The sequence below is a fragment of the Pristiophorus japonicus genome, chromosome 7 (assembly GCF_044704955.1).
Source record: "Pristiophorus japonicus isolate sPriJap1 chromosome 7, sPriJap1.hap1, whole genome shotgun sequence".
NCBI classification, from domain to species: domain Eukaryota; kingdom Metazoa; phylum Chordata; class Chondrichthyes; family Pristiophoridae; genus Pristiophorus; species Pristiophorus japonicus.
Window position 1 is genome coordinate 243,423,010 of NC_091983.1, and position 15,672 is coordinate 243,438,681.

The 15,672-nt window shown below is 43.5% G+C and overlaps 1 protein-coding gene across 1 annotated transcript in view; it reads right to left on the bottom strand.

The window, feature by feature from the left end:
* LOC139266712 (dynein axonemal heavy chain 8-like) overlaps positions 1–15,672 on the bottom strand; it is a 2,132,242-nt gene that overhangs the window by 1,697,235 nt on the left and 419,335 nt on the right. Inside the window, exon 9 of the mRNA XM_070884298.1 lies at positions 6,164–6,277. Coding sequence (XP_070740399.1) covers positions 6,164–6,277 — 114 coding nt within the window. The remainder of the gene's footprint in view (positions 1–6,163; positions 6,278–15,672) is intronic.

Here is a 15,672-nt window from a genome sequence, read left to right on the forward strand (position 1 = left end):
AGTATAATGTGGATAAATGTGAGGTTATCCACTTTGGTGGTAAAAACAGAGAGACAGACTATTATCTGAATGGTGACAGATTAGGAAAAGGGAAGGTGCAACGAGACCTGGGTGTCATGGTACATCAGTCATTGAAGGTTGGCATGCAGGTACAGCAGGCGGTTAAGAAAGCAAATGGCATGTTGGCCTTCATAGCGAGGGGATTTGAGTACAGGGGCAGGGAGGTGTTGCTACAGTTGTACAGGGCCTTGGTGAGGCCACACCTGGAGTATTGTGTACAGTTTTGGTCTCCTAACTTGAGGAAGGACATTCTTGCTATTGAGGGAGTGCAGCGAAGATTCACCAGACTGATTCCCGGGATGGTGGGACTGACCTATCAAGAAAGACTGGATCAACTGGGCTTGTATTCACTGGAGTTCAGAAGAGTGAGAGGGGACCTCATAGAAACGTTTAAAATTCTGACGGGTTTGGACAGGTTGGATGCAGGAAGAATGTTCCCAAAGTTGGGGAAGTCCAGAACCAGGGGTCACAGTCTAAGGATAAGGGGTAAGCCATTTAGGACCGAGATAAGGAGAAACTTCTTCACCCAGAGAGTGGTGAACCTGTGGAATTCTCTACCACAGAAAGTAGTTGAGGCCAATTCACTAAATATATTCAAAAGGGAGTTAGATGAAGTCCTTACTACTCGGGGGATCAAGGGGTATGGCGTGAAAGCAGGAAGTGGGTACTGAAGTTTCATGTTCAGCCATGAACTCATTGAATGGCGGTGCAGGCTAGAAGGGCTGAATGGCCTGGTCCTGCACCTATTTTCTATGTTTCTATGTTTCTATAACCAGGGACAAAATTAACAGTCACTTGGACAAGTGTGGATTAATTAAGGAAAGCCAGCATGGGTTTGTTAAAAGCAGATTGTGTTTAACCAACTTGATTTGAGTTTTTTGATGAGGTAATGCAGTTGACATGGTGTACATGGATTTAGAAACGGCGTTCGACAAAGTGCCACATAATAGGCTTGCCAGCAAAGTTGAAGCCCGTGCAATAAAAGGGATAGTGGCAACTTGGATAAGAAATTGGTTAACTGATAGGAAACAGTAGTGGTGAACAGTTGGAAGCAGGAAGGTTGACAGTGGTGTTCCCCAAGGGTCGGTACTTGGAACACTGCATTTCTTGATATATATTAATGTCTTGGATGTGGGTGTACAGGGCACAATTTCAAAATTTGTAGATGACACAAAACTTGGAAGTATAGTGAATAGTGAGAAGGATAGTGATAGATTTCAAGATGACATAGAAACATGGACAATAGGTGCAGGAGTAGGCCATTCGGCCCTTCGAGCCTGCACCACCATTCAATAAAATCATGGCTGATCATTCACTTCAGTACCCCTTTCCTGCTTTCTCTCCATATCCCTTGATCCCTTTAGCCGTAAGGGCCATATCGAACTCCCTCTTGAATATATCCAATGAGCTGGCATCAACAACTCTCTGCGGTCGGGAATTCCACAGGTTAACAACTCTCTGAGTGAAGAAGTTTCTCCTCATCTCAGTCCTAAATGACTTACCCCTTATCCTTAAACTGTGTCCCCTGGTCCTGGACTTCCCCAAAATCGGGAACATTCTTCCAGCATCTAACCTGTCCAGTCCCGTCAGAATTTTATATGTTTCTATGACAGGATGGTAGAATGGGCGGGTACGTGGCAGATGAAATTTAACTCAGGAAAATGTGAAGACACATTTTGGTAGAACGAATGAGGTGAGGAAATAAAAACTAAAGGATATAATCCTAAAGGGGGTGTATGAACAGAGAGACTTGGGGTATATGTGCACAAATCGTTGAAGATGGCAGGGCAGGTTCAGAAAGCGATTAAAAAACCTTAGGGGATCCCGGGCTTCATAAATAGAGGCATAGAGTACAAACGCATGGAAATTATGATGAACCTGTATAAAACACTGGTTCAGCCTCCACTGAAGTAGTGTCCAATTCTAGGCACCGCACTTTAGGAAGGATGTGAAGACCTTAGAGAAGATGAAGAAAAGATATACAAGAATGATTCCAAGAATGAGGGACTTCAGTTAATCGGATAAATTAGAGAAGCTGGGATTGTTCTCCTTTGAGCAGAGAAGATTGAGAGGAGATTTGAAAGAGGTGTTCAAAATCATGAGGGGTCTGGACAGAGCAGTAGAGAGAAACTGTTCTCATTGGCAGGAGGGTCGAAAACCAGAGGACACAGATTTAAGGTGATTGGCATAAGAACTAAAGGCGACATAAGGAAAAACCTTTTTACGCAGCGAGTGGTTAGGATCTGGAATACAGTGCCTGAAAGGGTGATGGAGGCAGACGCAATCACTGCTTTTAAAAAGGAGTTGGCTAAGTACCTGAAAGAAAAAAAATTGCTGGGCTACGGGGAAAGGGCGGGGGAGTGGGACTAACTGAAGCCCTCTTGCAGAGAGCGGATATGGGCTCGACAGGCTGAATGGCTTTCTTCCATGCTGTAACCATTCTATGATTCTGTGATTCCATGATTGTATTCAAAGTATAGTTATTACTTTTTTTACCCTAATGAACCACCTCCTATTTACTGACATTGAACTCTACCTGACATTTTTTTGTTCGTTTCATCATCTTTTCAAAATTGCCGTACAGCTTCATTTGATCCTGTGAAATATTTACCATACTTAGCTTTATTAACTTATCTAATATTTTCTTTTTATTTATTGTATCTCTCATCTTGATTTTAACTAAATTTAGCATTTCATTCTCTTTCAATCCTTTTCAAATCCTTCTCTTTTGGAAACACTGAATGTAGCATCATGCATGCAAGGAGCACTAAACTTGGAGGGATTCAATGCCATATGGTCCACAGACCACAGAGATCCTATCTCAATTGTTCCTAAATGCTGTGTTTTCTTCCTAAACCCTGACAAAGTTTTTCCAACATATTTTTAATTTGTTCCTGGGATGTGGACACCACTGGCAAGGCCAGCATTTATTACCCATCCCTAATTTGCCTTGAGAAGGTGGTGGTGAGCTGTCTTCTTGAACCGCTGCAATCCGTGTGGTGAAGGTACTTCCATAGTGCTATCCAGGATTTTCCCACCAGTGGTGGGTGCACAATGGTATACAGTCAGGTGGGAGTGACCACGGCAATCCTCAACATTGCCTGCAGACCTCATGAAGTCTCATGGCATCAGGCAAGGAAATCTCCTGCTGACTACCACCTACCGCTCTCAGTCAACCGATGAATCACTACTCGTCCATGTTCAACACCACTTGGTGAGATCACTGATGCAAGTGCACAGAATATATTCAGGGTGGGAGACTTCAATGTCCATCACCAAGAATGGTTTGGTATTACCATCACTGATCGAGCTTGTCGAGTCCTGAAGAACATAGCTGTCAGACTTGGTGCAGGTGGTGAGGGTCCAACACTAGAGAATAACTCACGTGACCAATCTACCTGTCGAAGATGCATCTTTCCATGAAGATATTGGTAGGAGTGACCACCGAACAGTCCTTGTAGAAAACATGTACATCTACATTCTCAATGATGGAGGAACCCAGCACATGAATGCCAAAGAATAGGCTGAAGTGTTCACAACCATTTTAAAGCCAGAAATGCCGAGACAGGACAAATCCAACACGCCAATTACTGCCCTATCAGCCTGCTCCCAAACATCAGCAAAGTGATGGAATGAATTGTCAAGAGTACTATCCAACAGCATTTACTCACCAATAACCTATTCACTAGTGCTCAGTTTGGGTTCCGCCAAGACCACTTGGCTCCAGACCTCATAACGGTCTTGGTCTAAACATGGACACAAGAGCTGTAGTCCAGCGGTGAGGTAAGAGTGGGTGCCTTTAAAATCTAGGCAGCTGTTGATCGAATATGGCACCAAGTAGCCCTTGTAAAACTGAAGTTAATGGGAGTCATGGAGGAAATTCTCCATTGGCTGGAGTCATATCTCTGAAGATGGCTGTGGTCGTTTGAGGCCAACAATCTCAGCCGCAGGACATTGCAGCAGGAGTTCCACAGGGCAGCATACTTGTCCCAACTATATTTAGCTACTTAATCAATGACCTTCCCTCCATCATAAGAGATTCAGGGTTGTGATCAGCTCCATTTGCACTTCCTCAGTTAACGAAGCAGTCGGTCCTTACAAGCAGAAAGATCTGGACAACATCCAGGGTAGGGCTGATTAGTGGCATGTAACATTCACCCGACACAAGTGCCAGGCAATGAACTTCTCTAACAAGAGAACATAACCACACCATCTTGACATTCAATGGATTTCCATTGCCAGGTCTCCCATCATCAACATTTAGGGTTTACCATTGACCAGAAACTAAACTGGATCAGTCACATAAATGCCATGGATACAAGCTCAGGTAAAAGACTGGGTATTCAGCGATGATTGGCTCATCTCCTAATACGCTAAATCCTATGTGACTGTAACCATGGTAAAGTATCCCTCCTCAGCCTTCTCAACCTGTCTGCAGCCTTTGATAAGTTTGATCACACCATCCTCTCAGTGAAGGGGGAGTTAGTAAGTGTAACACTGCTATTCAAGAAAGGAGGGAGAGAGAAAACAGGGAACTACAGGCTAGATAGCCCGAAATCAGTAATGAGGAAGTGGTTACAGGGCACTTAGAAAATAGTCAACATGGTTTAATGAAAGGGAAATCATGTTTAACAAATCTATTAAAAGTGTTCTGATGATGTAACTAGCAGCGTAGATAAAGGGAAACCGGTGGATGTAGTATATTTGGATTTTCAAAAGGCCTTCGATAAGGTGCCACATGAAAGGTTGTTACACAAGATAAGGTCTCATGTGGTTGGGGCTAATATATTAGCATGGACAAAGGATTGGTTAAAGGCAGAAAACACAAGTAGAAATAAATGTGTCATTTTCTGGTTGGCAGGCTGTTACTAGTGGGGTGCCGCAAGGATCAGTGCTTAGGCCTCAGCTATTTACAGTCTATATTATTCGCTGAGATGAAGGGACCAAGAGTAATGTATCCAAGTTTGCTGATGATACAAAGCTAGGAGGGAAAGTAAGCAGTGAGGACACAATATGAGGAACTGTGAGGTTATTCATTTTGATAGGAAGAATAGAAAAAAGAATATTTTTTAAATGCTGAGAAACTATCAAATGTTGGTGTTCAGATGGATTTGGGTGTCCTTGTACATGAAACACAGAAAGTTAACATGCTGGTACTGCAAGCAATTAGGAAGGCAAATGGTATGTTGGCCTTTATTGCAAAGGGGTTGGCATACAAGAGTCAGAAAGTCTTGCTGGAAGTGTATAATGCTTTGGTGAGGCCACACCTGGAGTACCGTGTACAGTTTTGGTCGCTGTGCCTTAGAGGCAGTGAAACAAAGGTTCACTAGATTGATTTCTGGGATGAAAGGGTTGTCCTATGAGGAGAGATTGACTAGAATTGGCCTATACTCTCTGGAGTTTAGAAGAAAGAGAGGTGATCTCATTGAAACTTTAAAAATTCTGAGAGAGCTTGACAGGGTAAATTAAGCCAATACAGCAAAGGACAATGACAACAAATAACAAATAACGAAGGGATAGTGAAGGAAGGTGAAGTTGTGATAAAAGATCAGCCATGATCTTGTTAAATGGCGGAACAGGCTACAAGGGCCAAATGGCCTACTTCAGCTCCTAGTTCTTATGTTCTTATGTAAATGCTGAGAGGCTGTTTACCCTGACTGGATAGTCTAGAATTAAGGGTAAGGCGTTGGCCATTTAAAACTGAAATGAGGTGAAATTTCTTCACTCAGAGGGTTTTGAATCTTTGGAATTCTCTACCCCAGAGGGCTGTGGATGCTCAGTCGTTGAGTATATTTAAAGCCAATATCAATAGACTATTGGACTAATGGAATCAAGGAATATGGGGATCGGACAGAAAAGTGGAGTTGAGGTCGAAAATCAGCCATAAACTTATTGAATGGCAGAGCAAGTTTGAGAGGCCCTATGGCCTCCTCCTACTTCTATTAATCTACAATGTCCTTGCGCAGTGAAAATCAAACCTTTGAAAATTAGATGCACCATAAACCAGCTGCCAAGTAGTCCACCCTCCTCCAGCTGATCACTGTGAAATTTACCTCATGGTATATCAATGTTATAGATAACAAAAATTCTGTTAAAAACTTACCGGATCAGAATTGTAAAGTGGTTCACAGACTCTCTCCAATGCCATCAGAAACTTCACATTGTCCTTTGCTCCATTAGCTGCATCAGTGATTTGAGAATCCAGCACTAGCCACATCTACAAAAAATAATAAACAGATCAGTGATACATATTCTACTGCCTGCTGGAATAAGGCACATCTGGATCTGCAATCTCAGAACCATGTGAAGGGCAGCATCATATGGTGATTTTTAATAAGATCACATGTCGTCAGGCAGCAACAGCTCACTTCGCACACATACTCCCATACAGTATAAAAGCACTGTGCATATATTAGGACAGCAGCGTGTTTTGACCAGTATGTTACTGTATGCATTTTCATGCATTCCTTGAAAAGTATGAGGAGATGGGTGAATGGGAAATCAACATTCCACTCTGGAAATCTTTTTTTCTGGTGGTCTAGTGAGGCTGTGGCCTTCTGCAAAGGCAGTGTAGCTGCCCTTAAATGGCTGCCATCATTTTTTTTTGGTCGGCTGACTGCCATGTTGGCCCAGCAATTATGTCCCCGGATTTGGCTGGCCCGGCCGAAACCTTCCCTGGTGGCCCAATGGACCAAAGTTTTAAAATCACGGAGGCTCTCCCCTTTAAATGAAGGGGAGAGCCGTGGTGACGTGGCGCCGTGATGATGTCATCGCGGAGGTCACTCCGTACCGCCCCCAACTTCAAACCCTCAAGCTGCTGCCACCAACGCGTATCCACCCCTCAAGTGTTGTCACCACCCCCATTAAGAGTGACTTCTGGATCCAAGGGAAAAAAAACAACAAAGATCAGAATGTCGCTCAAGAGATGACCTGAATCGCAGCTGCAGTTAAAAAATATTCAAACGGGGTGTGTATGCTCCGTTTCGGGCGGGGGGCAATTTCTACCCCTATGTGTTTGTCATGTCATAAAAAATATATCACATTGGCGAATGTGGATAGGATAATTGCATTCCCTAGCTGAAATATTTGTTGGTAGATGATTCAGCCAACCGACAGAGATACTTTGAGAGATTCTTTGTTTTGCAGAACAGCTAAAAATCCAAGGTAAATTACAAGCACACTTAGCTGAACTGTCAAGTCCAGATGGCTGCACCTGTGAGAATAATTGGGTGCTTGGGTGAGTTCCATCGTGACTGAGATATTTTCGGAGTGTATATGGAGCGGCTAGAAATGATTTTCACCGCGAAAAGTATCATCAAAGTCCCCAATGATGAAAACCATAACCGGGTTGTGTTAGAAAGAAAACAGGCTATTTTCCTCACTGTAGCAGGCCCCGAGCTGTATGAACGCTGAAAAATGTGCTTGTTCCTGTCAAGCCAAAGGACACATCACTGATGGAGATTCCAGCACTATAGTCCTGAGCCCCTAGAAATTGTTGAAAGTTATCATTTTGGAATACAAGATCAATCAATTGACAAGGGTAATAGTGAGTACATTGTAGCTGTAATGTTGCAAACTTTCAGGACCAAGCATTGCGTGACCGCTTTGTTTGTGGGATGAAAAATGAAGCAATCAGAAGAAAGTTGTTGACAACCCCCTAACTTGACTTTTAATTTAGCTTGTCAGACTGCTATGTCGATGGACATGGCCGACCAGTATTCCTAAGAATTTTGCGTCATTTCCAGTCATCAGATAATCGAGGTAAATCGCCAGCAGGTTAAAAGTAAAATATAGTTGGGACCCAAGGCCTCAGCAACTGGCCACGGTAACAGTGCATTAAAGTCACGTTATCGGTGTCTTGAACAACACCTCGCTCAAAGCTGTCCATATGTGAAGGCAAAGTGTTTCTTCTGCAAGAAAACCGGACATCTTGCAAAAGCATGCCAACTCAAGTAAACCGATGTTCAAGGCTATAAGTCATCATCATCATAGGCAGTCCCTCAGAATCGAGAAAGACTTGCTTCCACTCCCAAAGTGAGTTCTTTGATGGCTGAACAGTCCAATATAAGTAGAAATCAACAGAGACCACATAGCATTGAAGAAAAGCAACAGAATGAGGACGTTCTGGAGATACATATCATCAGGAGCACAAGGGTACCTAACAACGATTCACAAAGTATCAGGACGTTGCAGGAACCAGGATACATGTGGGAATCGACACTGGCGCATCCGTGAGCGTATTACCAGAATCGCTAAATCTCGACAAGTTGAGTGATTTTCCACTGGAGAAGTCTAAGACTGAGCTGTGAGGCTACTCAGGAGAACAAATCCCTGTTGTAGGACATATCACCGTACCGGTGAAATACAATGATCAGTTTCAGAGCTTGATAGTGGCAGGAGACAAGCCTGCCTTAATAGGTAAAAATTGGTTGGGATCACTGAAGCTGGATTGGAATGAGAATTTTCATGTTGAAACAAGATTTGCATCGAAGGATGATGTCATCAAGCAGCATCCGAAGGTGTTCCGTTAAACAGGCAGACCGATCCAAGGTTTTAAGGCGAGTGTCACAGTACAGAAGAACGCTGGACCAGTTTACTGCAAGCCATGTCCCGTACTATACTCACTCAAGGAGAAAGTTGAGCAAGAACTCAAAAGACTAGAAACTGAGAACATTATCTCTCAGATAGATCTCAGTAATTGGGCTACATCCATTGTTATTGTACCTAAATCAGATGGTAAGGTAAGCTTGTGTGGTGATTATAAAGTAACCATAAACCAGGTTCTAGAGGGTAATCTACCCAATACATTGCCAAATGTAGATTTGTTCACAACGCTGACAGGTGGTCAGATCTTCTCAAAGTTAGGTCTCACAAATGCCTACTTACAACTTGTACTAGATGAGGAGTCCAAATCATGCTTGACTATAAATACTCATCTAGGTCTATATCAATATAATGGGCTATAATTTGGTGTGTCTTCCGCCCCCACCATATTTCATGGGGTGATGAACCAGATTTTGCAAGGCATCGAAGGGGTAGTATGTTATTTAGATGACATACTCATTTGGCAACAAACAGGCAAATCCATAATAACGTGTTGAACGAAATACTCAAACAGTTAGGGAAGCACAGAGTACGAATGACCGCTCACAAGTGTGAATTATTTCAAAACTCAGTGAAGTACTTAGGGCACAGAGTAGACAAAGATGGTTTACGTCCAACCAAGGGAACGCTGGATGCAATCAGAAATGCACTTACTCCCAAAAATGTCACTGTACTTCGATCTTTTTGGGGACTTTTGAAGTATTATGGGAAGTTCCTACCAAATTTGGCTATAGTGTCACATCCACTGAAGGAGCTGCTGAAAAAACAGGTCCATTGGAAGTGGTCAGAAGAATGCGACACAGCATTCAAAGAGTGTAAAAGCCAATTGGTAGAGAGTACCATGTTCGTTCACTATGACATATCTAAGGAGATCAAGCTAGCATGTGACACATCTCCGTACGAAGTTGGGGCAGTGATCTAGCATGTACTATATAGTGCATTTATTGCAAAGGGGATGGAGTATTGCAGGGAAGTCTTGCTACAGCTATATAAGGTATTGGTGAGGCCACATCTGGAATACTGCGTGCAGTTTTGGTTTCCATATTCGCGAAAGGATATACTTGCTTTGGAGGCAGTTTAGAGGAGGTTCACTAGGTTGATTCCGGGGATGAGGGGTTTGATTTATGAGGAAAGGTTGAGTAGGTTGGGCCTCTACTCATTGGAATTCAGAAGAATGAGAGGTGATCTTATCGAAACATATAAGATTATGAGGGGGCTTGACAAGGTGGATGCAGAGAGGATGTGTCCACTGATGGGGGAAGACTAGAACTAGAGGGCATAATCTTAGAATAAGGGGCTGCCCATTTAAAACAGAGATGAGGAGACATTTCTTCTCTCAGAGGGTTGGAAATCTGTGGAATTCACTGCCTCAGAGAGCTGTGGAAGCTGGAGCATTGAATAAATTTAAGACAGAAATAGACAGTTTCTTAAACGATCAGGGGATAAGGGGTTATGGGGAGCGGGCGGGGAGGTGGAGCTGAGTCAATGATCAGATCAGCCATGATCTTATTGAATGGTGGAACAGGCTCGAGGGGCTGTATGGCCTACTCCTGTTCCTATTTCTTATGTTCTTATAGTGGGGTGGAGGGACCAATTGCTTTTCCCTCATGCACTCTCAGTGCCAGTGAGTGTAATTATGCGCAGATTGAAAGGGAAAAATTGACGTTGATTTTTGGGGTTAACAAGTTCCACAAATACTTGTATGGTTGTAAGTTTACCATCATTACTGACCATAAGTACCTGACAGCAATCCTCCATCCAAAGTCTATAGTTCCAACCTTAGCTGCAGCCGAATGCAGAAATGGGCTTTGATTTTGTCAGCATATAAGTATGACATTGAATACAGACAATCAGCTAATCACAGTAATGCTGATTGTCCAGGTTGTCATCCGCATCACAAGTTACACCATATAGGGAAGAAGTCTTCTATTTTTCATACATTGATGAATTGCTAGTCACACCTGAAGAGATTGGTAGTGCAACCAAACGTGAACCAGTTATGTCAAAGGTATATGATTACATAGCAAATGGCTGGCCAAACTAGATATCAAAGAAAGATATTCATCCATACTTCATTCGTAGGAATGAATTATCAGTGGATAAAGATTGTATCATGTGGGGTACAAGAGTAGTTATCTCAAGTAAGTTCAGGTCCAAATTGTTAGGCGATCTTCATGACCAGCACCCGGGAAGGTGCTTGACCAAGAGTTTTGCATGCAATTACTTATGGTGGCCAGGGCTAAATAAAGATATAGAGCTAGACTTTCCACTATGATCGCTATCGGCCAAATATGGCCGATATTTCCGGTGTTAGTGCTTCTTTTATTTTTCAGGATCGCTGGATTATTTACAAACCGCTAGTTTTGCCTTTTTAATTTGGGCGATAGCCTTAGCAATGTGAAATGGGTGATAACGATGTATTCAGTCATGCAAGGCTAGCAACAGCTGTTCTGCGCATGCACATTTTTTTTCAGGCAAAGAACCTTTCCCGTGATTCGGGAGGCCAGGGGTCATCTGCGCATGCTCAGATGGCAAAGAGAGGGAGGGAGAGAAGAAATGTTTGTGTGGCGTTGCATTTGAAGGAATTGATAATCAGATAACATGGAGATGGAGCATAAGGAGTCAGGAGAGTGTTGAAGAGATTGCAGGGAGGAGGGTGAAAGCCTTCTCCGAAGGGCGAATGAGGCCTTAGTCCACGAGGTGGAGACTCGGTGGGGCCAATTAGCCCGAGGTGAGCGTGGGAAATCTCCGCCCCAGATATACCAGTGAATATAGGTGGATATTGCTGCAATAGTGTCATCGGTCGCACATAATAGACAAGAGGCAGACCAGTGCCGCAAGCGCTGGAACAGTCTTGTTTGATCCAAAAGAGTAAGTATTAAATTATTACATTTATAATTGTAATGATGCACTGGCTCATTAATTAGAATGTAAATCTGCTGGATTGTAATTAAGCTGGGTAATCGTGGGTAGCTGTTGTGGACTGAGATCGGAACATGCGCCCTTTTACTCCAATGTTGCTGAGATGCCTTAAACTTAATCGACAGTATTAATTATTATTTAAACACTTTGATCAAAAATTGTGGCCAAAGGAATGACTGGAAACAGACAGACCGCAAACACTCGGCATTTCTACCACTTTAGTTTAGAAGAATTATTAAATGATATCGCCATTTGTGTGCTGTGAACAACTCTTTAACTTGGGCACCATCTCCTTTTTGGTTAGGTTGATGGATGGGGGCACAACTGAGTACTGAGGGGTCCGGTCAGCTTCTCTCCGGCTGCTGTCAGTCACAGTGACCCAGCCTGGACTAGGGGAGACCTGCTCTGGCTCACTGTATGCCCTGGGACACTTTGGGACATTAACTCCAGACACACGGAGGTCTCCGAGTACAGCCCAGGGACACGGCGTGCCCTCCTCTCATGGTCCTTCCATTGCCGAGCTCACCAGTTTAACTGAGATCCTGATTCACCCCTCGGGGACCTCTATCGATTCCAATAAACCACCTCCCTCCCATCAGATGCCAAATGGAACGGCCCGTGCATGGGGCTTTTCCTGGAGATTGTATGCGAGAGGGTTGGTGTCAAGCATTAGTTTCTAAACACGATTTATTAAATATTTTCTCTGAACGTAGATGTTATAACCATGCATCCATTGAATACAAACCGTATTAGCATATAAGGTCAACAATGAATAGCATGTGGGGTGTCTAATTGTGGATTACAATATCTGTTGTGTTTCCATAATAGTACCTAGGCAATTAGCTTATGCCATGCTCTTTTCACGTTTGCAGAGGAAGATATCTAAGAATCAGACAGAGCGGAGGAGGGCCTAGTGACCACACTATGACCGATCAGGAGGAGCGTGCCGCAGCCTTAAGAGGCACACATAATCGTTCTGCCACCCGCGGTGGTGCAGATCCCGTTGCTGCGCCACATGAGTAATGTGTAAACCAGTGGAAATTTAAAGTAATTTAATGCATTTGATTATAATATATGAATGCTGTAATGTTATGCATGCAGCTTCTGTATTCTTCTGTACTCTCATGTTAATCATGGAGGATGAGACTGGGTGATTAATAATGGAGAACAGGGAAATGGCAGCAATGTTGAACAAATATTTTGTATCGGACTTCATGGTAGAAGACGCTAAAAACATCCCAATAGTGGATAATCAAGGGGCTATAATAGGGAGGAACTAAATACAATCACTATCACTAATGAACTAGTACAAGGTAAAATAATGGAACTGCAACGAACTAGTCCCCTGGACCAGATACCTTACATCCTTGGGTCTTTAGAGAAGTGGCTGCAGAGATAGTGGATGCATTGGTTGAAATCTACCAAAATTCCCTGGATTCTGGGGCAGTCACAGCAGATTGGAAAACTGCAAATGTAATGCCCCTATTTAAAAAAGGAAGCAGACAAAAATCAGGAAACTATAGACCAGTTAGCCTAATATCTGTGGTTGGGAAAATGCTGGAGTCCATTATTAAGGAAGCAGTAGTGGGACATTTGGAAAAGCATGATTCAATCAAGCAGACTCAGCATGGTTTTATGAAAGGGAAATCATGTTTGACAAATTTGCTGGAGTTCTTTGAGGATGTAACGGTATAATGTATTTGGATTTCCAGAAGGCATTCGATAAGGTGCCACATAAGAGGTTACTGCACAAGATAAAAGCTCACGGGGTTGGGGATAATATTTTAGCATGGATAGAGGATTGGCTAACTAGCAGAAAACAGAGAGTCGGGATAAATGGGTCATTTTCCAGTTGGCAAACAATGACTAGTGGGGTGCCGCAGAGATCGGTGCTGGGTCCTCAACTATTTACAATCTATATTAATGACTTGGATGAAGGGACCGAGTGTAATGTAGCCAAGTTTGCTGCTGATACAAAGATGGGTGGGAAAGCAAATTGTGAAGCGGACACAAAAAATCTGCAAAGGTATATAGACGAGCTAAGTGAGTGGGCAAAAATTTTGTAGATGGAGTATAATGTGGGTTATCCACTTTGGCAGAAATAATAGAAAAGCAAATTATAATTTAAATGGAGAAAAATTGTGAAGTGCTGTATTGCAGAGAGACAGGGTCTTTGTGCATGAAACACAAGAAGTTAGTATGCAAGTACAGCAAATAATCAGGAAGGTAAATGGAATGTTGGCCTTTTTTGCAAGGGGAATAGAGTATAAAAGCAGAGAAGTCCTGCTACAACTGTATAGGGTATTGGTGAGGCCACACCTGGAATACTCCGTACAGTTTTGGTCTCTGTATTTAAGAAAGGATATACTTGCATTGGAGGCTGTTCAGAGAAGGTTCACTAGATTGATTCTGGAGATGAGGGGGTTGACTTATGAGGATAGATTGAGTAGGCTGGGCCTATACACATTGGAGTTCAGAAGAATGAGAGGTGATCTTATTGAAACTTATAAGATAATGAGGGGGCTCGACAAGGTGGATGCAGAGAGGATATCTCCACTCATAGGGGAAACTAAAACTAGGGGACACAGTCTCAGAATAAACCTGAGATGAGGAGAAATTTCTTCTCTCAAGAGGGTTGTATGGAATTCTCTGCCCCAGAGATGCTGTGGAGGCTGGGTCAGTGAATATTTAAGGCGGAGAGACAGATTTTTGAGCGATAAGGGAGTAAAGGGTTATGGGGTGTAGGCAGGGAAATGGAGCTGAGTCCAAGACCAGATCAGCCATGATCTTATTGAATGGTGGAACAGGCTCGAGGGGCCAAATGGTCTACTCCTGCTATTTCTTATGTTCTTATATGTAACGTCTCTCATTCACATTTATTGCAGTAGTGTTGCTCCTCGTACATATGCCTGCAGGGCGCAAGCATTCTCATGTCTCCCCTTCTCTTCTACTAACTTCATTATGTTTTCCAGCTCCCCAGGTGCAACGGGAGGCCCCTGGAGAATCACCCATACCGCTGCAGGTCGTGCTAACCTCGGGGGAAGAACAAGAACAAGATACGACCGAAGAGGCGGATGATGAGCCTGAAGGGTCATCTGTGGTACCTGCGGCCACGTCATCCTCAACGGATGAAGTAGCAGAGCCAAGCGGCTTGCAGCAGGGCACTCCGAGTCGTGCAGTGCCCACGCCGACCCCGTGGAGGTTGGGTCGGTGAGGTAGGCACACGGTGTGATGGGCAGATGTCAATGAGGACATGATGTCACTATTTCGAGGGCACGCATCGACATAGGTCGAGAGCTCCTCCAGGCAATTGGTGGGTTGACCGGCAACATTGCCAGACTATCTGCCAGAATCTCAGAGGGCATGGGGCAGATGATTGTGGCAATGTGGTGAACGACCGACTCTGTCGATGCCGGGCTGCAGCACTGCACCCCGAGGTGCTGTACCACCATTCAGTATGACAGATGTGAGACAGGAGGAAGAAATTCCTTCTGACTCGGAAGACGTTTCTTCGCAAATGTCTTCTCCTCGATCCACTGAAGTCATTCTGCCAATGTCACCCCCACCCCTCAGCAGCACCCCTGGAGGTGCTCTGCTGCAGACGTCTTGGTCCCGTTACTAGGGGATTAAGTTGGAAAGTGGGGATTACGTCGAGGGGGAGTAAAGTTAGAGGAGGGAAGCGTGGCCGCAGGTGGCGGGCATATATTATTGTTATATTATTTTTTTAATTGCTGAATGTTGACTGTTGGGGATGGTGAGGGGGTGTTATCATTATATTGCTCTTGAAAACATTTTGTTGACTGTTGGGTGGATGTTATAGTTTGTTAAAAAATATTTTACTTCACTTGTAAAATTATTAAAATGTTTTATTGAACTTTACAATTGTTGTGAAGTGCCTTCTAATAACATAAGGTAAAACATCAGTACAAGGGTTGCAAACAATAGCCAGGCCATAATGATGTGCATCACACATTGAGCCATCTGCACTCTGCAATATCTGCATATTAATCGATGCAGGCTGAGAAATGGCTGGCCCCATTGCAATAAAAGTATAATAGCGATTGATCAGAAGCAATAATTTCCTCA